This window comes from Octopus bimaculoides, chromosome 4 (genome assembly GCF_046866305.1).
Source record: "Octopus bimaculoides isolate indiv1 chromosome 4, ASM4686630v1, whole genome shotgun sequence".
Lineage (NCBI taxonomy): Eukaryota > Metazoa > Mollusca > Cephalopoda > Octopoda > Octopodidae > Octopus > Octopus bimaculoides.
Window position 1 is genome coordinate 98,507,222 of NC_142931.1, and position 27,234 is coordinate 98,534,455.

General features: G+C 37.3%; 1 protein-coding gene across 1 annotated transcript; it reads left to right on the forward strand.

Moving 5' to 3' along the window:
- Positions 1-4,843: 4,843 nt before the first annotated feature.
- On the forward strand, positions 4,844-26,639 carry LOC106876836 (stromal cell-derived factor 2). Its single transcript, XM_014925550.3, has 6 exons — positions 4,844-5,003; positions 7,981-8,093; positions 17,818-17,900; positions 20,096-20,235; positions 21,388-21,469; positions 25,699-26,639. The coding sequence occupies exons 1-6, from the start codon at positions 4,934-4,936 to the stop codon at positions 25,865-25,867; spliced, it is 657 nt and encodes a 218-aa protein (XP_014781036.1). The 5' UTR covers positions 4,844-4,933; the 3' UTR covers positions 25,868-26,639.
- The last annotated feature ends 595 nt before the right edge of the window (positions 26,640-27,234 follow it).

Below are 27,234 nucleotides of genomic sequence, written 5' to 3' on the forward strand. Positions count from 1 at the left end.
TGTATTTGTCTTGCTTATCATTTGTTTATCATTCGCTTATATAAATTTTTAACTTTTCACCTGTGTAAAAATCATACGTACCATCGACCTCTCCCTCATTTGTACCGTCCCTCTATGTTTGGGCCTCTGTGTGCAATAAAGAGAATGTTGTTCCAATCATCTGGAATGGAATTGTCAAAGCGCGATATTCGAGCAATTTTGCTATTCAACTTCAAAAAAGGACGCAAAGCAGCTGAAACCGCTTGCGACATCAACGAAACGTTTGGTGAGGAAATGACCAGTGAGTGGTCAGCTCGAAAATGATTTAGATTTCGCAGTGGAGACCTGAGCCTTGAAGATCGTGAGCGTAATGAACGCCCATCTGTCATCAATGACGGTCAATTAAAGACCGTCATTGAGAAAGATCCACGTATAACCAATCGAGAACTGGGAAAAGAACTTCAAGTTAGCCAGAAAACTGCCTGCAACCACTTCCATGCGATCGAAAAATCAAAAATGTTCGACAAACGGGTACCACAAGATTTGAATGAAAATCAAAAAATGGGCAAATATGAAATTTGCTCGTAGCTTTTTCACCGTAACCAGACCGATCCATTTTTCGACCGTTTTGTAACTTTCGATGAAAAGTAGATTCTGTACAATAATAAAAAACGTTCTTCGCAGTGGCTGGACTAAAATGAAGCACCGAAAACCTTCCCTAAACCCAAACTCTTCAAAAGGAAGGTTATGGTGACTTCTTGGTGGTGTACTGCTGAACTCATCCACTATAACTTCTTAAAACCCGGAAAAACCATTACTGCAGAAACATATTGTCATGAAATTGCCAGAATGAACGAAAAGCTACTACTCCTCCGTCCCATACTGATCAACAGAAGAGGGCTGTAGGAAATTGGTTATACGCCATTAGGTGTACACCCAATTTCCTATATTAAATTAGAATGAACGGAACGCAGAACTCCAAACTATCAACTCAACAATATTTATTTAAGGTGGAAAATATACGGCTTTACTCTTGGTTGTTGAGACGCCTTCTGTGTGTGAGAACATGGTTGTTGGGACGTTGGTATGTTGATGTGAGCTGTCTAGCGTGAGTTCGAAAGATGGAGAGAGACAGCTATATATATGTAAGGGACGACCGACCGTGCGAACTCAAAAAGGAGATATGGTGACGAATGGAAAAACAGAGGACTCCTTTTATTTAAACGTGTCACACGGTCGAACACAAAATAATATCGATGATGATATAGATGATATGTTATGCGACGATAACATAGATGACCAGTAATGAAAGACCACAACCGTATTAGATGAATAACAGAGATATTTATTGTAGCGTTAAAGATGTATGTCTGTGTGAGAGTGTGAATGCGACATATAAGAACATAATCAAAGACAGGCCGTCATACAAAGTAAAGTGTGTATGTGAGTGATACATGTGTGTATGAGAAATATTACAGCAGAGAAAAAGAGAGTCAATAACACGTGAACAATTATACCAGATCGTTAGTACACTATAGGAAAAGTTCTGTATGTGAAAGTGAGGAGAGGCTGAGTGTGGCAGTGCTGATCACTAGTTGTGATGTCGTGGCATCGATGCCGGGCCGTGATTCTTGTTATACAGATGTTCGTCGCTGGCTGAGAATTTCTTGTCTGTTTATTTACCGTGGTGAAGCTGAGTCACCTAACAGAATCGAAGAGAGAGATGTGCCGCGGAGGTTTGGTGTACATAGAAGGTCGTGTAGACGCTGGTGGAGATTGTTGCTGGTTAGTAGTAATCGTAGAATCGTGTTGGTCATGATGATGATGCTGGATAGTAGTAGTAGACTCTTGTTGCTGATGTGGCGACGGCGGAGGTCATCGTGGCTGGACGAAGCTGCTGAAGTGGTCGCTGGCTGCTGCTGCTGTCGTGTGGTACACGGAACAGTTCTCAAAGAGAAACTGGACCGAGACGAATTATTGGGTATGAGTTAAAGCTATTTATAACAAACTATGGGCTCCCGATGGCTTCAGAATTTTACTCTATCACGTGACCTTATTAGGGGCCTTGATTGGTCAGTTTGCGTTCTGGCGGGAAAGGTTCGAAGAAGTTGCTGATTCGAATAATGATCAGTCACGTGATGACAAGGTTAATGTTTTCCCCTACGTTCGCGTTTATTTATATTTAAATGAGAAGATTTATGTAATGGCGATAGTAGTTTGTATCTAATGGCGGGAGGTAGTTTCACTACATATATATATATATATATATATATATATATATATCGAACTGTAGAAAAGTCTTGTACATTTTTCCTGTTCTGCTTACAAATTGTATTGGTTAAGTGTGCGTTAGTTAGTTGCTTTCTTTACGTGAAAACACAAGCTTTTCCAGATAATCACTTAAACATTTATTAATAAAAACAAGTGTACAAATAATTATTGCTATAAATGTGAATTTATAACCAGTATGGAGAAGCTGCAGATATCAAAGCACTTGCTAAACATATTCTCCTCGTTAATTTTGGAAGAGATGTTCGCATATGCAGGACAGCCGGTCTCCCTGACTATATATGATTTCTTTTCTCTTCCCAAATAACGATATCAGACCTTTCATGTTTCACATTATAGAATATTTGATGAAAATATGCCACCAATATCCCTTTCGTCGGTATCTATGAATATATTCAATAATAGGAGTATTGTATATATATATATATATATATATATATATATATATATATATATATATATATATATATATATATATATATATATATATATATATATATATATATATATATATATATATATATATATATATCATCCCAGGAAAGTCTTTCCTACGGATGGCGTTGTAAATTGTTTTAGTTTCATCATGTTGCGATGGGAGGGAGTACCTTCACGACTTTGGTGGGTAGTTGTTGATTGCAGTATAACGTCTTTCATATGTATGTATGTATATATGTATGTATGTATGTGTGCGTGCATGTATGTTCGTATGTATGTATGTATGTCATTATTCAGTTTATTTCAAGATTTCTTGCCAATAGGGAAAGAATCGGTTTCTAACCTAGATCCAAGGCTCCTTCATTTAAATTTCAACATCAACAACAAAGTATGTATATTAGGGCTTAGGTTTAGGGTTAGGCCGAAAATGGGTGGTGTGCGTATTCTTTACCTCCGCCGATTCCTTTTCTATTCTCAGTAACCATTAGCATGATGACTTCTTTCGCAGAGTCAGATCCACTGGAGACCCTCTCTTATACCACTCACCAGTGGGCACTCGCTATAGAGAAGTTCGGTTAAAGTACGGTTGTTACCCTGAACATCATTAAAACTTTCCCTCGTGTCTAAAATGTGAATCACCTATCAAAAACTCTCGCTTATGGGCTCCACACATCTCTCGACTCTTGGTTCGGTAGCTTCTTACCAGATAGCACCATAGTCACTTGTGTTGACGAAGCTTTTTCCTCCCCACTTTCAAAATAGACCTTGGTGTGTCCCAGGGTTCTTTTTCCCCCATTCTCTTCCTACTATTCATCAATGATCTACACGCTAACGACGTTCAACAACGTCCACTTTTATACAAATGATTCTACCTTCTATTCGTCTCTTACATTTCCCAAACATGCACCATCCACATGCAATCACACGTCAAAGCTGCATTAATTTTATGAATAGATACCTCGAGAGCATCCTCCGTTGAAGCTTATCCTTTTAACAGTAAATCTTGTTATTTTAACAGAAAAAGAAAAAAATAATCAAGCGTTACTCATTTCACAAAATATGTCATCGTATTATCCACTCTTTACACATAAGAGCACTAAATTACAGCCCTCACTGTTAGCTCCAAATATTGATCATTATTATCGCATAGGATCTCTCCTTGAAAAAGCACATCCTTAATATAGCAAGGACCGCATTTCAAACGTTAACTCTCTCTTCAGAGCCAGAAAATATTTCACTTCCCTCCACCAACAACTACTGACACTACAAAACTTAAGGACTTTACTGTAGTACTGGTTCCACATCCGGAACGGTGCTCACCCCGTCCAGGGAAAAAGGCCAGTCGACCTGATCACTTGCGGACGCTTTCCATTCAGCCCTTGATCCACAGGTCTGCTGTCTTCTCTTCCTCTCTTTTCTGAGGCAACTATAATAGCCCGTCCCTCGGAGCTAGTTGGTCTCATACTACCTCCAATCAGGCACCCCCGACCCACTCGTCTTTCCACCTCTCGTCATCCCTGTTGCGTTCATTTCTAAGGATCATGCACTCACCACTATGCTTTGTTCTTTCTCCCCAGAATATCCATCATTTCCTTGCTCATGTCTTTTCTGCAGGTGCTCACTGCTCACCTGTCACCTGTTTCGGATGGCCTACAAAAGTAATGGGCGGGTACTGCCCCTGCCTCCAGCCTCAGCAAATAAAAACAAACGTATGTATGTTTGTAGGTAGCCAAATATGCGTGTGTCTGTGTGTGTATGTACGTGTATAGGTGTACGTATGCATGTATTTATATGTGTGTGTGTGTGTTTGTGTGTGTTTGTGTGTGTGTTTGTGTGTGTGTGTGTGTGTGTATGTGTGTGTGTGTGTGTGTGTGTGTCTATCTTGCTCCAAATTATATTGTGAAGGAACTAAATATAAAAAAAAAAAAAAGGCAACATGAATGCTACTCGAACGAATTTCCTTGAAATATTTCCGAATCAATACCCACTTATAATTTTCACCATCAGCAATGCTGTAAACCAGTGATTTCCCCTCATTAGAAGCATATAATCCATACCGACGCTATTCTTCATCATTTACCTTATAGAATAACTCTCTGACTGTGTAACTCTTTGGTGTGAGGAGGTATAAAAGCGTGTGATTGTAGAGACGTGTCTTTAATTTATTGGACGACATTGGCGAAATCGAATCTGTTTCTCATCAATTTTTACACGGATTTTTCTTACAATGGCCATGCCGTCCGTCACCAGTCTCTCGCTATTGTTATTCTCTGCATTTACTCTTACAGAAACAGAACGTAAGTACTATAACCCCACCCATATATACATATATGTACACACATACACATAACTTTGTTAGTGACCGGCGTGAATTTTTTTAAGGAAGAAATCAAATAATTTCAATGAAACACACACATATACATTTACATACATGTACACATATTCACACACGTATGTGTGCGTTTGTGTACGTGTATACTTACATGTTTATACTTACATGTATAGACAAACACGTTAGTGGTAATATTTCGTTCTAAGTAGACGCCAACTGTCATATTTTTCATTTCTGTTTTCTTCTCTTCCTTTATTCCTTTAGTTCAATGGTGAATGATATAGTATAGAGAAAACGTGATGTGTTAAAACTTTATACCCACGATGAGAAAGACTCCAAGTACTCGATTGATATGCTATGAAGAGTAACTAAATCTCCATCAAATCACTACCGTCTTTAAAACAGGACATTGCATAACAATGTAATTTTAGATACACTATTTGAATAAATGACGGAAGGTCTGCTCAGTCATTGCTGAAATAACTTAGACGTCAGTCAATCTGCTAGAAATAGAAGCAAATATCCTTCAAATCTTGCTTTATACTATCTTAGGGAACACGGAAATGATCGTGGCTGGAATGCTTGAGTAGACGGAAAATATAAGCCCTTCGGATGAATTTTTATCTGTAATTCAAAGGTCCAATCTTGGTGTCACGCTAGTTCCCACACTGAATTACATTAAGAGAACGTGTTTGTGGAGTATTCAACCACTTACCCAAATTAAATGAGCAGGTAGTTCGAACACGAAACTCATTTTCCCCACACTAATCTACAGTAATAGTTGTTTCAGAAATTTCAGCTTGTATTATTTCTTACATCTGAGGATAATATCTATTGCCTCCTCTTTAATGTGTCTGCTGAGTCCCCTTAGATATTTCCGAGAGACAGTTCTTGTCTTCTTATTTGTCTTAAGCAGGTGACAAGTGCATATCTACCTGGTAGGTTATCAATCTATCTCAAGTAAAATTCTCACATCTTCTCAACAGTTGGGTGGACTGAAACCATGTAAGATATAATGCTCTGCCTGGAAGCGCAATGAAATGAATTGTCACCATAAGATCTGTAGCCAAAAGGTAGTCTAGTATCATATCCATTTGGCTATTTCATTGATGTAAAAATGGCACCCCCTAATATATATAGTTATATCAGTAGATGGAAACGGTTCAAAGATTTATGATATATTTCATGTACGTTTATATCTCTGTTCTATATGTTGTGTGTACAAACTTAATCTAATTGACTGAATTTTAGAGCATCTAACTTACATACCTTGTATTTTTGGTAATTTTTCTGATTAACACCCGCACGATCTTCACTAGGGTGTTAGGGTTACGGTTAGGGTTTTAGGGTTTGAGTTAAGGAATTCCATCCCTAACCCTAAACACTAACCCTAACTCTGACCCTAAAACCCTAACCCTAACACCCTAGTGAAGATCGTGCGGGTGTTAATTCCTTAACAAATGTTGTCCAGGCCTGTATCTTGGAAAAGAACTTTCCAGGTGCAGCTATATGGTCTTACAGAACCCTAGAGAGAGAGAGTTACTCTAAACATCTCATAGTTTTAACAGTAGCATCCTGATCCATCTGTAAGTGTAGGTGGCAAGAATGAAGCTTAGAGATCTTACTGTAGAGAGGCAATGATTTTCAGGCATATGATCATCATTTTAACTTTCATTTGACCCAATGTGTTAGCAAAGAGCTGAACTGCAGCAATTTGTGTCTTAAAAAATATGCACATGCTCCATCCACTTGGCAGATAACAACATTACTATTAATTTAGAAATAAAGTTCCCACTTGGAATCTAGCCTGAGACAATGTATACAGTCAGGAAGACACCTAGTAATGATCAGAAATTGGAACTGCAAGATAGATATGCTAAATTTTTACTCTAAACATTTCTCAATCTATGGATCACAATCCAAGTAAGTCAAGGTATTATTGTGAAAGTGTCATGGAGACAGACGAAATGTTTGATAAAATGTAAAATATTCATAGATATATTATATCAAAGGCCATAAGTACAAAGGCCACAATACAACATGAATTGCAAACAAAAACGAATATTTCTGTAAAAATAGCAAATGTTTTATCTAGATATTAAAAAAGGTTACAGGGCTAGGGCTATTGGTTTAACAAAATAGGTAATGATGGTCAAAAGTTGGGACCAACTGGTCTAAATTATCTTAATAATAGCTTATTTAGTAATTGCTTAGAAGTGTGCTTTTAGATTCAGTTCCACAGGTTGAGTCATATTAATCTCCACTATTACATGTCCACAACACACTGGTCCAGCATGGCCAAAACAAATGAAAGAATAAACACTTGTACTGTAAATAAAGCATTGTAGATTCATTGCAGGTATTTTACTGAATTCCAGGGCAGCAAAGCACTGCACTCTCTAGAAGCCAAAGAGGGAGGCCTATAAGTGGATGTATGACCTTATAGTAATAGCAGTCAAATCTGTAAATCACATCCTACATTCTTAAACACAGCGAGGCACATTAAGTAGTATATCCTAGATATACTATGTCTGAATAAGACTAGATGGCCATGGCTGGAATGCTCGACCAGGGCAGACCTGGAGCTAAGCAACAACTGTACTCTACATTTTCTCCCTCTACTCACTGTCATAGAAAGACTAGCATCTTATACAGAGGTACATTTAAACACTTGTCCAATTGACATTACAAGCATCTGTCCATTCCTGTGGCTGGTTCTGAACATATTAATTAACTGTGTTTTAAGAACTGATTGTATTTGCTATTAACCTTACTCATTTTACAGACTTCCTCCACTCACCATATCAACCTCACTCATATTACTGACCCTTTCATTCACCATTTCCTCCAAGTTAATTAATGTAACACTTTAACAACTTCTTACTCTTTCTCCCCCCACCTTACTGATGTCTTATTAATATAATCTTTATTTTCTCTTTCAGAGTTCCATTACAAATATGTGACGTGTGGTTCTACATTAAAGTTGCTTAATCCATATCACAAAGTCCGTTTACACTCTCATGACATCAAATATGGGTCAGGAAGTGGACAACAGGTAGGTAACCCTCATGTCACATGAAGTATATGTCATATTCACATAAGTGAAGGCTATTTAGTGTGTAGAAGTAAAGGAGCTGGACCATATATTATTCTCATCATCATCTTACATCCCCTCTTTTTTTTCCACACTGGCATAAGGTTTTGCTATTTGTTACTGTCCTTCATCATCTGGCACCTACAACTACAAGAAAACCAGCAAACTTTGTGTCTTCATCATTACTTTAATGCCCACTTTTCATTGTTTGCTTGGAGCAGATGGAATTCATTGAGATAAGTTATCTATGGCTGGGAGCCTTTCCTACCATCATCCCCCACCATTTACCAAGCAAGGTAATATTTCTCCCTGGCCAAATATATTTTTTCACAGAATATTGTAAGATGGTGATGCTCATTTACAACCATCATATGACATTCAGACAAGGTGGGACACATACATTCACACATGTACATGATGGGTTTTTCAGTTTCCGTCTACCAAATCCACTCACAAGACTTTGGTCAGCTTGGCTTCTATAGTAGATGGTAACTGCTGAAAGTGTTGCTTAGTGGGACTGAAGTTGAAACAATATGCTTGCACCTGTATATGTCATTTTCATCTGTTCTATCTCTTTGTGTTCATCATCATCATTTAACATCTGTTTTCCATGCTGGCATGGGTTGGATGGTTTGACTGAAAACTGGTTAGCTGGGGAGCTGCACCAGACTCCAGTCTGATTTGGCATGGTTTCTACAGCTGGATGCCTTTCCTAATGCCAACAACTCCAAGAATGTAATGGGTGCTTTTTATGTGCCACCAGCACAGGTGTCAGTTACAAAACACTGGCATCAGCCATGATTATGATCTCACTTGGCTTGACAGGTCTTAAGTGTGGAATATTGCCAGAGGTCTTGATCACTTATTACTGCCTCCGTGTTCTGAATTCAAATTCCACTTAGGTACCAATGTCCAAGATTAATCGCCTGACCATGGAAACATCTCCCCTGTTCAACCTACACCTGACCTACATAGAAGGGTGAAGTCTAAAACTAGCATCACTTGATCTCAGGAACACTCTGTTCAACCCACACTTTGCTAGCATGAACATGTGAACCTAAAACTAGTATAAGAATGAGTATACTTACTGAAGCTTATTTCAGTAGTAGTCAAAAGTGACTGAGTGCTTGTATTATTGTATATAGTATGACAGCCTCCTTTGTGATTAAGTTTCTAATTATTACCTATAGCAATAAGTAATATTGATGAGCTGGTTAATTATAATAATCAATATTAGGTGGCAAGCTGTCAGAACCATTAGCACACTGGGCAACATTTTGTCTGTCTTTATGTTCTGGGTTCAAATTCCACCAAGGTCGATTTTGCCTTTCATCTCTTTTGAGGTCAATAAAATAAGTACTAATTGAAAACTGGGTTGATGTAATCAACTTACCCCTCCCTGAAATTGCTGGCGTTGTGCCAAAATTTTGAAAGTAATATTTCCATCAACATGTTGCCAACATGAAATATAACTTGCTTTCACTTTAACATTTCAGTGTGTATGTTTATTGATCTTGTTATACCTACATAAATCTTACATATTAAAACTGAAAATGTCTGTGTGTGTGTTGGTGGTTTTTGTTTTGCGCCAAAACAGCTCAACCAATTCTTAAACTTCACATGCACATTGCTTATGTGTCTGGGAAGGTTTTAAGTATAAATTGATTTCGAAAAAATGTTCGGGTAAACAGAGGAGGAATAACATTTGGGCACGGTTGAACAGCAGGCTTAATTATTTTTAAGCTTCCAAGGGAAATAACCCATTCCCTCCTTTGTAAATTATTTGGTAAAATTGAAATTGAGTATGCATATTTCTTGGTATTTGAACTATTTTAGTTATTTTTTCAATTTATCCAGTACAAAGCTTAAACAAGTAAATATAAACTTCACATGCACACTGCTTATGTGTCTGAAGAGGTTTTAAGTATAAATTGATTTCGAAAAAATGTTCTGGTAAACGGTGGAGGAATAACATTTGCAGCTGACAGGCTAGGACTTCAAAGGCCCTCAAGTAAGTTTTGGTCATTAAAAGCTTTCACTAACGATCCCAGTTGCAACTACAGCAGCAGATCGGACATTACAATTGGCACAATGAGTAGGATCTGCGATTTTTGTCTGGCCAAAAAGTGGCCTGGAGAAACCCCAGGCATATGCTGCTCAAATGGTAAGATTAAAATACCTCCATTAGAAGATTCCCCCCCCCCCCGGTCTATAGGTTGACCTTTTGACTGGGGCTTCGCCTTTTTCTACCAAATTTCTTAAGCGCATTTGTGCCTATAACTGCACCTTCCAAATGACTTTGTTCGAGGCTAACATCATTAGAGAAGGATAATTGATGCCATCCTTTAAAGTTCCTATAGCAATAAGTAATATTGAATTTATCACAGGCTTGGTTCTCTTCAGCCAATCGATACTGCCTCGCCTCAGTTTCTACAACTTTGCTTTGTTGGCGACTATGCAAACCAGGCTGCCAGACGGCAGTCCTTCTTACCTGGTACCGACCTAACCTTAATACACCAGCTCTAGAAGTTGATTCACGAAACAAACAGCTATGTTCGCAGTTTTAAGTATGCCTTACAAATAGCTGACTCTCCAGAGTTCACGTTAGTTATCAATGCAGACCATAGGCCTTCTGGGCAACACGCTCGCCGCTATAACGAGCCCTCATGTAATGAGGTTGTGGTGCTTATTTGAGGTGAACAACACCAAAGTAGGGACATAGTCTTGCACTGCTGAGACAATGAGCTCCAACAAATTTGTGAAACCCATAGGTCCTATGACGCACTTCAGTATCCCCTATTTCGTACTCACTTAAACATTCCCCAACAAAACCTATCAGGGGCAGGTTCTGTTGGCAGTAAATCAGTTATGTGTATGGCTTACTATACCTATCGGTACATGGTTAGAGACAGCAGTTTGAATCACCTACATCTTTCTCACTACCTTTATCAACCACATGCTGTTAAGATTGAGTCTCAGTGCTTACAATACATACGGTTCAATCAGGCTAAGCTACAGGCTGAAAAGTACATCCATCTTAGAGATAGCATCAATAACAATGTTGCCCCTAGAAGGATAGGCCAATTGTGATTACTTCCATCTTCCTTTACTGGTAGTCCTTGATATATGCACAAACATTTGCAAGATGCCGTGATTTACGTTCGGCACTATGGTGGGCCCGACCTTTTCATTACCTTCACTTGTAATACCAGGTGGAATGAAATACAAGTGAGTCTTCTGCCTGGTCAACAAGCCCATGATAGGCCTGAGGTCATTGCGAGAGTTTTTAGACTTAAACTATTTAATTCAAGGACCTCCTCACCAATGGCCAAATATTTCGCCATGTTAAAAACTTCATGTTCGCTGTTGAGTGGCAAAAGAGGGGCATGCCTCACGCACACACACTTCTGTGGTTAAGTCAGAAAATAAATGCAAATGACATAGACTGGTTAATTTCTGCTGAAATACCTGATCCGGGCGTTGATAGTGAACTCCATGGCATAATGAAATCTAATATGGTCCATGGCCCTTGTGGGCCTGCCTACGCAAGGAAAGATTGCTTGATAAATGGTGTATGCTCTAAGAATTATTCCCAAAAAATTTGTGTCCCAGACTCAAACTGCTCAAGACGGATACCCACTGTATAGGCGTAGGAAGCCATGCGACGGAAGCTTAACCTTAACCATAGGGAAATTTGAAGTTGGCGATAGATGGATAGTACCTTACTGTCCGCTTCTTTCAAAGACATTTAAAGCACATATCAATGTTGAATTTTGCAATTCTGTCAAATCAATGAAATATGTCTGCAAATACGTTAATAAAGGGTTCGATGCCGCCATGTTTGGCCTCCAAGGCACCAACCAACACAATGAAGTAACACAATAGCAGGCTGCACGGTACATAAGCAGCAATGAAGCGTTTTGGCATATTTTCGGTTTTCCAATACACGAAAGGTATCCTGCCATTGTCCAGCTTGCTGTTCATCTGGAAAACGGCCATAGACTGTATTTCAGTGAAGCCACTGCTGCCCAAATAGCACAAGCTCTACTGTGTTTTTTAAACTTTGTCAGGTTGATCCTTTTGCACGGACACTCCTTTACCCACAGGTTCCATCCTACTATACCTGGAACAGCAAGACTTGTAAGAGAAGGAAGACAGGTAAAACTGTTGAAGGGCACAAAGGCATTAAGTTCGATGATTGCCTTGGGTGCGTTTATACAGTGCACCCAAATCAGACTGAGTGCTTTCATCTCCATCTTCTACATGAAGTAACAGGCCCAACTTGCTTTCAGGGTTTAAGAATTGTGGATGAAAACGTTTTTGCAACTTACAAAAAGGCATGTCAACAGCATGGTCTTCTTGAAGATGACGGGCAGTGGTAAACCTGCTTATCAGAGGCTTGTGTATCCAAATCGCCTGGAAGCCTTAGAACACTTTTTGCTGTTATACTGCACAATTGTGCACCTAGTAGTCCATATTCTTTGTGGCTTCAATTTAGGAATGACCTGTCTGAGGACTTTAGGCGAGCTGCTCAGTTTCGATTCCCTACTTTAAACATAAGTTTCACCGATACAATATACAACCTAGCGCTGATTGAGATAGAAAACAAGACTTTAGCTTTAGGTAGTGATATAATGACCACTTACAGCCCCCCCCCCCCCCCCGCTGCATAGCCTACCTCAAATGATCTCTGAGATTGTTTGGAAAACATCTTACGACATTACTGAACTATCTGCATATGTACAGATCAATGAGGCACTGCTGCTACATGACCAGAAGCATGCCTACTTCACTATCGTTCAGCAAGTCCAGGGTCGTAAAGGGGACATTTTCTACCTTAATGCTCCTGGCAGGACAGGCAAAACGTTCGTAACTAGACTCATTCTTGCAAAAGTAAGGCTACAAAAGTGCATCGCAATAGCTGTGGCAACTTTGGGCATAGCTGCTACTCTGCTCCCTGGTGGTAAGACTGCACACTCTACGTTTAAGCTTCCCCTTAACCTCGCAAGTTCACCAACGCCTGTTTGCAACATTTCAAAGACATTGGACAAAGGGCAATTGCTCGCACAATGCATCCTGATTGTTTGGGATGAATGCACAATGGCACACAAGGGTGCCCTTGAGGCATTAGATAGAACTTTGTGAGACATAAAGTAAAGCCACGAACCAATGGAGGGTGTCACTGTGTTGCTACCTGGAGACTTTAGACAAACCTTGCCAGTGATTCTGAAAGGTACAAGGGCGGATGAAGTAATGGCATGCCTTAAGTCTTCACCTCTATGGGGTCATGTTGTTACTTTAAAGTTAGAATCCAACATGAGAGCGCACCTCCATGAGGATCCATTGTCAGAAAATTTTGTGAGGGACATTCTCCTTCTTGGCAATGGTGAAGTTCCAGAAGATGGAAATGAAGATGTTGACATAAGTGACATTTGTACAACAGCCAGTACTATCCAGAGTCTTCAGGGCCAGGTCTTCCCAGGTCAAGAAGTCCACAGCGGAGATCTAGATTGGCTTTGCCAAAGAGCCATTTTGGCTCCTAAAGACGTTGCAGTCAGTGCAATCAACAAACGCCTTTTACTGTGTTTGCCTGGGGATGTGACAGTCTATAAGTCAGTAGACACCATTCCAAAATCAGGATGAGGTAGTTGATTATCCCACTGAATTTTTGAATTCCTTGGAGCCTTCAGGTGTACCTCCACATATTCTTACTCTTCAAGTAGGTATCCCTGTTATACTGATAGGGAATTTAAATCCACTGACGTGCGACGGTATTGCCTTGTTATCACAAAATTACTTCCCGATGTCATTGAAGCAACGATTATGACCGTCTCTAGTAAAGGTCAAGACGTCTTCATACTGCGAATTCCCCTTGTGCCTTCAGCTGCTGACTTACCGTTCACATTCCACAGAGTGCAGTTTCCAATTTGACTCAGTTACTCCATGTCCATTAATAAGTCCCAGGGGCAATCACTGTCTGTCGTTGGACTTTACTTAGCCGAACCATGCTTTTCACACGGTCAACTGTGCGTTGGTTGCTCAAGAGTGGGTTGTAGGAACAGTTTACATGCCTTCATCCTCCAGGGGAAAACTAAAAATGTTGTTTATAAGGAAGTTTTGTAGACTTGCCATACTGGTGCCATATTTCAGTCCTACGTTATTGCTGTTATAATTTTTGTTGCTTTATTTTTTCGCTTGATTGTTGTCATAATATTACACATGTGGTTCCCTAAAAGAGTTACGTAGGTGTTAGTCTTGCCATAAAGCATGAAAGGTACTTAAGGGAGGGGTATGTTAATCGCTTTATTAGTTAAAAAGCCTTTTTGAACTAATGCACCCTGGCAACACCGGGTATGCCTGCTAGTTTTATTTAACTTAGGATTGAACGTAAGTATTTATTGAATTGATTAGTTTCAACATCACAAAGTGCTGCAAAAGAGGAAGTTTGTAGTTGAGTCAATCTTTACTGTTTAAATATTTCAGTTCAGTTAATTTTTTTTTTATGACCCAAAACTCATACACATTGTTTTATGGGTTTCTGTCATTGAACTGAAGCTATGCAGAGGAGCCATCTTCAACCTGCCTGTGAAACACTGATGATGATATGTATGTCAAACAGTGTTAAGGGACACAAATATATACACACACACACACATCTATATCTATAATACTGTTTATATATATATACATAAATATGTATGTACAGACACACACACACACCATCATCATTATCATTTAATGTCCACATTCCATGCTGGCATGGGTTGGAGGGTTTGAACAATGGACTTCTGCCAAATTCACACTCAAGGCATTGGTCAGGCCAGGGCTATAGTAGAGTAGACTTACTCAAATCCAAAACAATTGGATGTCAAAACAAACTTTTTAACCACTCAGCCATACCTGTGCCAAGTTTCTTGTGCAGTATGTCATGAACTAGTCACTTGCATAATAAATTAATTAGTAGGGTGAAGTGTCATCTGTTACAAGGGCTGAGAGGATGCTCTTGAATATGTTGATGTTTTTATAGCAGAAGCTGTGGAAGATTTGGTTTAGAAATTCCAGATGTGAAAGCAAAACCTAGAACTGAGGGACCTTAAAATAAATTTAGCAAAGTTTTAGTAAGCAAGAAAGATGACAGAATTCTGCTACCATCAGATAAAACAACTATGCTTGACAAGCAATAAACATTCAATATGGTATACTGAGCATAAACTATGGATGCAAAAGAGTGTAGTAGGATTATAGGCAAGTTGGCAGAGAAGGTAGGTCAATGATCAAAAGTATTCCAGTCATGACCATCTTGTACCTTTTCAGACTTGTCCCTCCTTATTTATGACAATAGGATGTGATTTGAAGGAGACTTCATTGTTCTTTCTAGTAGGATAGCTACAAGTAGTTGGCAAATGATTAATGGAATGCTTAGCTAGCTTAGCATAAAATACCTCGAGTATGAAAGAGTAAGTAAGTAGAAGTTACGTTTTATCATGAGGAAAACATTGATAGTATGTGGGGAAACACGTATGGAATCAGCGATATGAAATAGCGAGAACTATTGGTATTAGCTGTTCATAATGATTTCTAACATAAGTGCAAGGCCATACATCATGAGGAAGAGAACAGTCAAAACACTTTGAACCCAACAGAATGAAAAGTATAAGTGCCTTTGGCTGGAATTGAGCTTAAAGCATAACAGAAATTTTCCTTGTTTTTCATAATGCTAAATATTTCAGCTTGTGTAACAGTTCAGTGTAAAACCACAGAGTTGTTGTTGACAATTATTAGTCAATTGAAAGAAACAACTCTGAATATCTTCCTGTGTCAATAAAATAAAGATTAGTAATATACTAGGATGTGATTAAAAATAGTAAATCAATCTTGATAACTGCTAGTTATTTGTTGTTCTTATACTGCTACATACTCAATCACAATGTGTGTTATTGTCATTACTTTACACATTATGCCTTACAGATCAATACCAATATCTTCAGAAGTGATCAGGCATATTCATTTAATTATTTCCTTGCTTCTTAAATAGAGCCATTTAATCCAAGATTATTGTGAAAGCAGTTCATCTATAAGTTTACTAAGGTGCAATAGAAAACATTAAAAAGTCAGTGGAGATGAATATAAGTGTTTCATCATTACCATGATTTTTCTGGGGTTTCTTTTACTATGTTGTGATAAGTTAGTCTGCTCTATCACTACTTTATCTGTCACTCATCTTAATTTTATATCTCTTGTGTGTCACTCATCTCAATCTTATTTTGCTTGTCTGTGAAGCCCAATATTTCAATACCTGACTGCACTTTTTCTGATTTCTTCCTTGTACTTTCTATGTTGTAATTACCTTCAATTGTCAGTAAATGCATCATTTTTACTTATCCATATCACTTGTTCTCATTGCTGTCATCTCTCATGTACCTAAAAAATGATTCTTTTAATCTCCAGCCATTCTCCTACATCATTTTGGCCTTTTCTACCATGCTCAGCTTAACATTTCAATGCAACAGGTCATACCTGTCTTCATTCACACACACTCAGTTCTTTATCTCATACTGTCTGTTTTGTGTATGAAGAAAGAAACCCTTCGTTACCAACAGAGGTAACATCTTCCTAAACATTTTCTACCCTTACCTTACTCTAGCTACTTTCACCACAACATTGGCTAGTACTACTAACTGGGTCACTAATGAAGTAGAAACCATCAACCAAATCTAGTTTGGCTGCTTTTACTACTAATTACTCCTGGTTCTCAGACAGTCTGTCAGAGATTTCACCATCACCTAATATCTCTTTAGATATCATGCCAGCATAAATCTCAGATATTACAGACATTTTGTTTGTAATTGAAACTTTAATATTTGCCATTAGGTCTTTAATCTGCAAACTATTCCTCTATTTTTGGAACTTTCTCTAGTTCTTCAACAAATTATGCAATGAGAACTAGATTAATCATCTACAAGTCTTTTTCATCTGGAGCAACTACTAGACTACAATAGAGGAATGTACCTATCTAAGTGTTGTCCTTCATTAACGTTCAAATATGTGTCAACTTTAAAGTTCTGTTCTTGATATTGTTTAACACATTACACTGTCAAATGTGGATGGTTTTGTATTTGTATTGTAATTAGCTCAACTCTGGCCACTGATAGCTGATTTGTCTCCCACCAACATACATTACATCAACTGCAACTTGTTTTGAACTTACATCCTTCTCGTCTCTCTTGTGAACTTCATCCTTCTCCACTGGTGATACAGTTTGGCTAAATCATCAGTATATCAGCCCTTGATGTACCTTGCATTTACCACCCATACATAACAACTTTGCTGTATATAACAACCAATATTTTTAGTAGTTTCAACTCTTGTTCAACCTCATAAATTAACATTCATATATGCAATGAATGGATCCTACATAATTCTGCAAGTAATTCTCATTGATATACATATCTTTTTTATTGTCTGACTTTCATATACAAAAAGTAATGCCCTTTGTTGCAATTGTTGAAATGTTTTCTATTCACTGTATAATCCTAACACCATACTTATACCATTGTATACCCATACAGATATTATTCATGTTATTTAAATCCATCAGCTGTTGTAATAGAACTATGTGTCTCTATTTTCATGAATCACTTTAAAAACAAAATTGTGGATGTTCCACAACTCTTTTATCTTCCAGTCTGTAACAGCTGTGGAATCTTCAGATGATCACAATAGTTATTGGCAGATACAACCCAAACCAGGAACCTCCTGTTTTCGAGGGTGAGTGGTAATGATCATCATTGTTATTGTTGTTTAGCCTCAGGTCAGACCAAATGGATCAGACATAATCAAAGGCACTCTAGCCTGGACCATTCTGTCCTTTTCTTAGCGGTTTCTAAGCTTGCACTGTATCTTTCCCACCTTTTTTTTTTATTAACATAGTGGGGCATAATTTGAGGAGCTTGGCTGTTATTTGTTACAGATAGAGCAACCATATGGTAGAATTTTCACCACTTTCTGTGGTAAATGTATTATCCCAATTATTTATTTCATCAAATCCATGGAAAAAGTTGTCAAAATAGAAATAACTTGTTTTCTATTTTTCATTTGTGTATCTTGCTTTGCTAATCATTTGGATTTCAATCCACTCCCCCACCCTGTTATTTCTTTCTTTGATCCATTAAGAATTGGTAGTGCTTTACAGCTGAATGCCTTTCTTACTGACTCCAACATTGAAAATGGCATGACTAATGTCAAAATGTCTGTTAGATCTTTGTAAATCTTTTAACCAAAGATTCCAAACTGAAATTTGTGAACTACTAAACCATTGTATGAGTGAAACTCCATGTTTGTCACATATCTTTGAGCCACCATGTTTCAGGCTTCCGTTTTTCAGTCACCTATTTGTTGTCATTCTGCTACTTATTTTATCCTTGGTGGCAGGAATATTAACCTGACCTAGGACTGATATGACCCAAGATACCATATTCTTTGAACTGAGAGAAGGTTCTTATTTTAGTGTGTTAGTTATTATTATGTGGTATTTCAACTCATTTTATTAATTGTGAAGTGATGACCTTCATTCTTTACCAGTAAATTATTTCATTGTCTATGTTTCAATGTGTTAATTTTCAAAGATGCATAGCCTAGTGGTTAGAGTATTGGGCTGACAATTGTTGGGTTGTGGGTTTGATTCTCAGAATGGGTATTTGTATCTTTCAGCAAGACACTTTATTTCTCCAGTCCACTCAGCTGAAAATGAGTATGAATAGCAGCAGCTGAGAGTTAACCCTTTGATGGATTGATTCCCTGTTCAGAGGAAGGAAGTGTCTTGTATTCTCAGTTGCTTTAACACCTCAGAAATCCGGATAGGCTCTAACCTAATATGCCTATCGGCTCATGGTAATCTTTTAGTGTTTTCTAATGATAGTCATGCAATCTCTGTCTTAGTAGGTTTGAGTAAATATTTAACTACTCTCAAGAAGCAACTTTATTTGATATAAAGCTCTTATGTCTTTTTTAATAGCCCTTTAATTACACATGTAATTCCACTACAAGTTTATTCAGATTTGAGAATTATCTCCCTTGCCTATCGTGATCAGATTGAAGAGTTGATGCAATATTCATCTCCCATCAATGCATTGATAGTTTTGATTGGTTGAAGTTACCTAGCTCTGTACGTTGCATTATTACTGACTTAAAACTAAGAAGAAACTACCTTTGCTACTTAACTCCACTTTAAAAAAGTGATCAATAGATGCGAGCTTTCTTGTGCTTCTTTATTTAGCTAATTTCATCATCACTATGTAATGCCTGTTTTTGGTTAACATGAAATAGGCACTGTTTATAGTGTTTAGTGTCTGCAAGCAGTATAGTTGGTAAAAGGAGTGGGCATAATTGATAGATTTGTAAACACTTCTGGCAACAAAGGATTTCTCTCTTTGTGGAAAAGACAGTAAAGTATGGGGAACATAATATTTGCAGAGACTGGAGAAAACTGGGTCAAGTTGGATGTGTAAAATTAACTTACATGAAAGGCAGAATATTAGTGAGCTGGAAAACAGTGGATATTAAAAGTATTTGGTCAATGTAATAGGGGAAGAAGGAAGCTGATTTGGGGTGTTGGGTGACAAATCTGGACATTTTAAGCCTTATTAGATCTTCTCAGTGAAACATATAACTATCTCTCTCTTTCTCATTGCCCATATTGTGCTCAGCTCCCAGCCCCTACACTGACCATTACATCAAGTTTTTCCTCATTATATCTTTCCTGTAGGTGTCAACAGGTCACAGTTTAAGCTGAATAATAATAGCATCAATCTCACCAATCTAAGAGGGCTTATGAAGAATATGGGCATTGCTTCTTCATCTAGTCCCAGCAAGTAAAATAAAAAAAAATTAAACTCCATCTTTTGTAGTTTAACATGTCAACTTTTACAATCAGTGTGAGTTCCTTAATCATTTATGTTTTCCAGGGTTCCAGTAAAATGTGACCAGACTATCCAACTGATGCATGTTGCTACAAGAAGGAACTTGCATGGTCATCATTTTCGTTCCCCACTTTCAAATAATTTAGAAGTTAGTGCCTTTGGTGAAGATGGAGTAGGAGATGCAGGTGAATTCATTTTAATGATGTTATGGTCTTATTTTTGAAAATATTATTGGTAATGTAAAGAGCTTCTAGATGAGGTTTGACCTTGTGTTGTTCATTCTATTTACTAAGAATTTATCATCAGGAAAAAAAACTCAGATAAGCTAAAAGAATTAGAGAAAATTGCTACAATACTTAAATGGATTAGGTTAGCATCGTCTATTTTGGAAGGTTGAGCAACTGACATAACACCACCAGTAAGATGTTAGCTTTAACAACTGACATAAGAACAGCATTAATGTGTTACTGCTAATAACAGACAACAACACCTGTAAAGAATTATCTCTAAAAACTGACATTACAATACCATGTCTGATGTATTGATGGTATAAATTTATTGATCTGCACCCTTCCTCAAATCTGTTGATAATTTAACAGACTTTGTTATATTGGTGTGGATAAAGGGAATATCGTTACCGTGTTTCTTCATTGCACAATAAAGGCTCCTGATGATGACCTCTGAGTAAAACATTTTAAATATTTCCTTTTCTCATGACATACTCAACCTTATGATGTGGTTCCAAGTTATTAACCTCTCTTTTTCTCTACTCCAATCTTATTTTCTTTCCTCTAAATTCTTTCTTATCTTTTAACAAATACTATCTAATCCCTGTTTAATGTATATCCTTGTCTAACTCCCAACATATTCTCTTGTTTAACCTCTAACATATATCCCTATCAAACGTCTGACTTCTATCTAACACACACACACACATATATATATATATATATATATATATATATATACGTTGCCAGTGCCCCTGGATTGGCTTGTGCGGGTGGCACATAAAAGACACCATTTCGAGCGTGGCCGTTGCCAGTATCGCCTGACTGGCCTTCGTGCAGGTGACACGTAAAAGCACCTACTACACTCTCTGAGTGGTTGGCGTTAGGAAGGGCATCCAGCTGTAGAAACTCTGCCAATTTTAGATTGGAGCCTGGTGTTGCCATCCGGTTTCACCAGTCCTCAGTCAAGTCGTCCAACCCATGCTAGCATGGAAAGCGGACGTTAAATGATGATGATATATAGAAAGATAGACAGATAATCCTTTACTGACATGTATACCCATATCAGACCCCTGTCTAACATGTATTTCCATTACCATACTCTTCTAGGGGATGACTGGACAGTTATTTGTAAAACTGGAAATTGGTCCCGAGAAGAGCGTATCCGATTAAAAAATGTTGTCACTGGAAGGTAAGTGTTAATTTTCTTTTATTGCTGTTTTTGTTTTACAGTATAAATAAAGTTAACCAATGCCAAAATAGAGGATGTTGCAGTTCTGTTGAATTTAACCCTTTAGCGTTCAGATTACTTAGTCAAATTAATGCTTATTTACTCATATTGTTTTGGATTAATCATGCATTATCTCAGTTTAAATATTGAAGAGTTAAGAAAGATAGGAGTTGATTATAATGAAACAGGAATGAGTATAACGGTTTGTAACAGCTACTCTAGAGATCTATTCAACCTATACAGACAGATATATGGTAAATAAGTAAAGACAGAAGCATTAATTTTTTAATGAAATTCTGATCCATTAATTCAGAAACAACTTTAATGCAAATCCATCAAAGACCATTTTATCAACCCATTTGTATTAAAATGTTCACATGATATTTAAAATCTCAGATGAAATCTTGTTATTACATCAATAATATATTTAGTAGATACAAACCCTGCCATACCTTTATGTTAAATCTTGTTGTTCAGTTCCAAATACCAGCTTGATAAATACCATTCAACTGAAAAGTTGCTGATATACTAACCACACCTTCCAAATTTTTGATTATTTTGGAGATCAAAGGCTACATAAAAGTAGTGAAATGTTACTGAAACACACACACACACACACGTGTATATGTGATGTGTCTGTATATATGTACTTATATATATGTTTATATACATATGTATGTATATGTGTGTATATTTAGATAGATACAGGTACAGGCATGATTGTGTGGTTAAGAAGTTAGCTTTGCAACCAAATGGTTTCCATCCCACTGTTGCATGTTGGGCAAGTAACTTTTACAGTATCCATTGGTTAACCAAAATGTTATGAGTAAAATTTGTAGACTGACGTCCATTAGACCCAGGAAGACATGGAATGAAGTGGTGAGAAATGATCTTCAGATGTTGAACCTCACAGAGATGACAAGGTATCAAAACATCTGGTGATTTGCTGTGCTTGAGAAGACCTGTCAAGCTCAGTAAAATCATGGCCATTTATACATACAGGCATGTCCTTTACAGTCATGCTCCCCCCCCCCCCAACACACTCATAATCTGTCCTTTATCAAAACTACACTGCAGCCCATTTTCCCCCCGTCCCACCACACGATTACCACCCATTGTAGGCATCTCACTCTCCCTCACATATCTACATCATCCTACCTCCAGCCACTCTAATTTCTCAAGTCATCACTAGCTACAGTTACCTTTTCTCCATATCTAAACACTCCCTCCTGACACTCTTATGAAACATTCTCCTCCTCCCCCCTCTTTAACATTTATATTCCGCACCACTACTGTTTTCTGTGGATAGGCCCCAATACATCTCCAACACTATCTCTTTGCCTCTCTCACTCAGATTGCCTCTCTATCTTTTCCTCTAACTCTGTTTCTTCTTCCTCTCCTTTCTTTTCCTATATAAGAAATACTTGGTAACGAGTATTTCCTCTATAGTAAGATACCTCTATCTATCCCCCTATTACTCTAACTTCTCACCTTGCGCAAAGCCACTTTCCTCAGTACTGCTCCTTCTCCCAACTGAAAGGTCTTTATTTCACAGGTTATTTGGTGACCCCATTGGTGTTGGTACCAGGAAAAAAGTACCTGTACTGGTACCATTTAAGTAGCACCCAGTACACTGTAAAGTGGTTGGCATTAGGAAGAGCATCCAATCATAGAAACCATGCTAAAATAGATAATGGAGCCTGGTGCAACTCTCCAACTTGCCAGTTCCTCCCAAACCATCAAGCCTATGCCAGCAAGGAAGACGGACATTAAATGATATCAATAATGTTGTTTCAGCAGCGTTATTGTTTCTGTGTCCCCCATAGACAAAACATCTTGCTGCAATTTAGCATGCAAAGGCATGGATTAAAGTACGGCATTTGCAAAACAAGTAGGAGTTGGTATTAGGAAGGCATCTAACTGTTCAATACTACCTCAAGAAGTCTTCCTATGTCAGCATGGTAAAATTGAACATAAAAATGATGATTATGATAACTGTATGTATGTATATATGTATATATATATATATATATATATATATATATATATATATATATGTATGTATATATCGTAGCTCTTCACTCTGGCATTCGAAACTCAGAGTACTATAATGACAACTTACTGTTTGTTCTAAATTATAACACACACACACACACACACATATATATATATATATATATATATATATATATATATATATATATAATCATTATTATCATCATCATTTAGCATCTGTTTTCCATCCTGGTATGGGTTGCTTGGTTTGACAGGAGCTGGCCAGCTGAAGGACTGTCTGGGCTCCATTTGTCTGTTTTGGCATGATTTCTTTGGTTGGATGCCCTTCTTAACACTAACCACTTAACAGAGTATACTGAGTCTTTTTACATTGCAATGCACTCAAATATATCCCTATCCAAACTAACGCCAGCATAGGTTTGAATAGGGACATATCAGGTCATCCCATAAGTAATGTCCAATTTCTATATTTTCAATTTGTAAATGCTTTAACAATATTTTAGAATGTCTAATGGTATCAAATAATATTTATATGTATTTGGACATATTTAAACTAATTAAATTTCATTTTGCAAGATAATCTAATCAAATTTCACTAATAAAGCTCTTTAAACATGGAAGTGTCGAAGGAGCATTTAAGGCACATAATACTTTATGAGTTGAAAAAAGGGAACTCTGCAGCAGAAATGACTTGAAATAGTCACTCAGCTTATGGAGAAGAAGGCCTGAATGAAAGAACTTGCAGAAGATGGTTTGTAAAATTCAGAAGTGGAAATTTCAGCTTTGAAGATGAGACCTGAACAGGACGTCCAATTGTGTTTGATGACAAGCTCTTCTTGGCAGAACTTGGAAAGGATCATGCAGTTTCAGTTGAAGAATTGGCAGGCAAACTTTGTTCAAGCCATACAACTGTTCACTGCCATCGACAGCTTGGAAAGGTCCCAAAATTTAGAAAATGAGTGCTTCATGATTTATCTGAAGCCAACTGCAAATCTCGAGTGGAGATCTGCTCTTCTCTTCATTCTCGTGAACTTATCTCACCCTTTTTGGACAGAATGGTGACCGGTGATGAAAAAATGGGTCTTTTATCAAAATGTTAAGTGTCATAAGCACTGGCTTAGTGAAGGGGAAAGGCCCAACCACAATTGAAAAGGGAATTCCATGTGAAGAAGGTTCTTCTTTCTGTTTGGTGGGGTTGCAAAGGAGTCTCCCACTTTCAATTGCTACCAACTAATTCAACAGTCAATGCACAAATCTACTGTCAATAGTTAGTGTTTGAATGCTGCTTTGAATGGGGAAAAAAGGCCTGCTTTAGTGAATCAAAAGGGAGTGGTGTCTTGTCAGGACAATGCAAGATCACGTCACAGAAGATTGAGGTACTTGGCTGAGAGAAAATTGCTTATCTGCCTTATTCCCCAGACTTTGCTCCTTCAGATTACCATTTGTTCCCTAGTTTACAGAATCATTTGGATGGATTAACTCTCGAAACAACTGAGGAAGTTAAAACTGACCTTTCAGAGTTCTTCTCTTCAAAACTGAAAGAGTTTTTCATTAATGTAATTAAAAAGTTTATGAGTAGATGGAAAGATGTCATAGATAATCATGGAAACTATATTGACAATTAAGTTTCATTAAAATGTAAGATTTGATCACTTGTTTCCCTCACTTAAAATCCAGACATTACTTATGTGATGAGACAAGATTTTACAGCCAGATGCTCTTCCTGTTGCCTATTTTATATAGGGTTTTTTATTCCCTAGTTCTTTGAATACACAGAACATCTGATCATAATGTCAACAAGGTATGTTAACATTACTCATTGTTTCACTCAAGTGAAGCTGTAAGTTATCAACATTCACACAGACATGTATTTGAGGAGTTTCCTACACAAGACAGTGGCCTTCTTTGGTTTGTTGTAGAAGACACTTGCTCAAGGTGCTGTGCTGTGTGACTGAACTTAAGTGCCACTCTCTGCACACCCACATATACCATTTGCAGGAATAAATTATCAGAAATATGGTTATGAATTAGTTAAATAATTGTTTTTCCATGATTGTCTACCATATCACTTGTCAAAGAGCTACAGTACAAATAAAATTACATATTTCTTCTTTAACTGTTGTTCATTTTCTAGAATTTTTTTCTAAGATTCATGGTTATTTAATATTTTTCAGCTATCTCCATGTAAATGGTGATGTATATGGCCGACCAATCCAAGGTCAGCGTGAGGTCAGCGCTCACGATCATCCTAATGAAAAGAATTATTGGCAGGCAGGTGAAGGTATTTTTATCAAACCAGCTCTACCGATTCACTCCCGGTTACGGAATCATGATGAGTTTTAAATGTTATCTTACATTCCATCAATTCTCAACATCAACAAAATCTTCATAATGAGGAAGGAGGAAGTTGTGGCATTCATCCTTCTCGACTGAGATTCTTACAGTTCAGTTATTTCTAACAGGAAGGAGATTTTTTTTTTTTTTTTCCATCCCTCTCATTTGTTAACACGAGAAAAAAAAACCCCAAAACACTTAATTAAATTGATAACATCGAGAAGTACTCTCTCCACCATTCTTTTCTATACTTTGGCTACAGTGAAAAATATAAAAGAACATATCTGTAAACTGTATCAAACAGACATAATCAAAACCAGAAAGTCATCTTTTTATTTTCCACTTTTGCAGAGATGTGAGGACTTTAAAACTGTAAAGCATTTCATTTTTTTCTACCTCTTCTGATGTACTTTTCTATCTGCAAGAAGTAGTTTACAGTTTGTTTGATTTTTTATTTTATTTATTTTGTTAACTGACAATATAGTTAAAAAGCCTCACAGTCACGTGGATTACAGAGGAATCCAAGATCTCTCATAAAGTTTCTCAGAAAGCGAGAGTTATTAATCCTCCTACTGCTGCACCGTTCTTACATCGACAATAGTTCCAAGGAAACATTCTCCTTTCTCTAATTGGATTTCTCTAGAATGGACAGCAGACTCTTTCAAAGACTGATGAGGAAAGAAAATCTATTTTATAATGTTACTATTTATACTGCTATTTTATTTAAAGATCTTTTTTCATTTTTTTTTTTTCTTCAGAATAAAGATTAATTTAAAGAATATATTTTCTTATTTTATTGCTGTCTTAAATTTAAACATTTTATATTGATGAACAGTGAACAAGAACAACATATGTAGACATTTATGCTCTGTGGGACCAATGCTTAACAATAGGTTTTATAGCAACAACCAAATGGTTCTTCCTGGATATACTGCCTGTCTGTTACAGGTGACTTTTCCAGATAATCAGGTGTGTTTCTGATATCTAGGCGAACTGGTGATAAAATAACTTTTAATGATGCTTGCCAAGATTAGTATGGAGTTGTATGCAAAATACATTGTGTTTTACTCCGTCTTGTTAATATTTGAGTTCAAATTTTTTGAAGGTTGATAAAATAAGTAGTGTTGATATAATGGGCAATACTCTTAAAAGAGATGTTTTAGCAACGAGTAAAATGAAACTGAATTATGATCTTTGGTTGGTGATTGATTACAGTAGAGTACACAGTTGTTGACAGGTATCTGATTAGTGTAGTACATTACTGCTTCCTAGCTGTTAGTTGATTATAACATAGCACATACATACCTACTGACTGGTAGTTAAATACCATACCCACCTGCTTATTTAAATACAGAATACATTTGGTTATTGGTTGG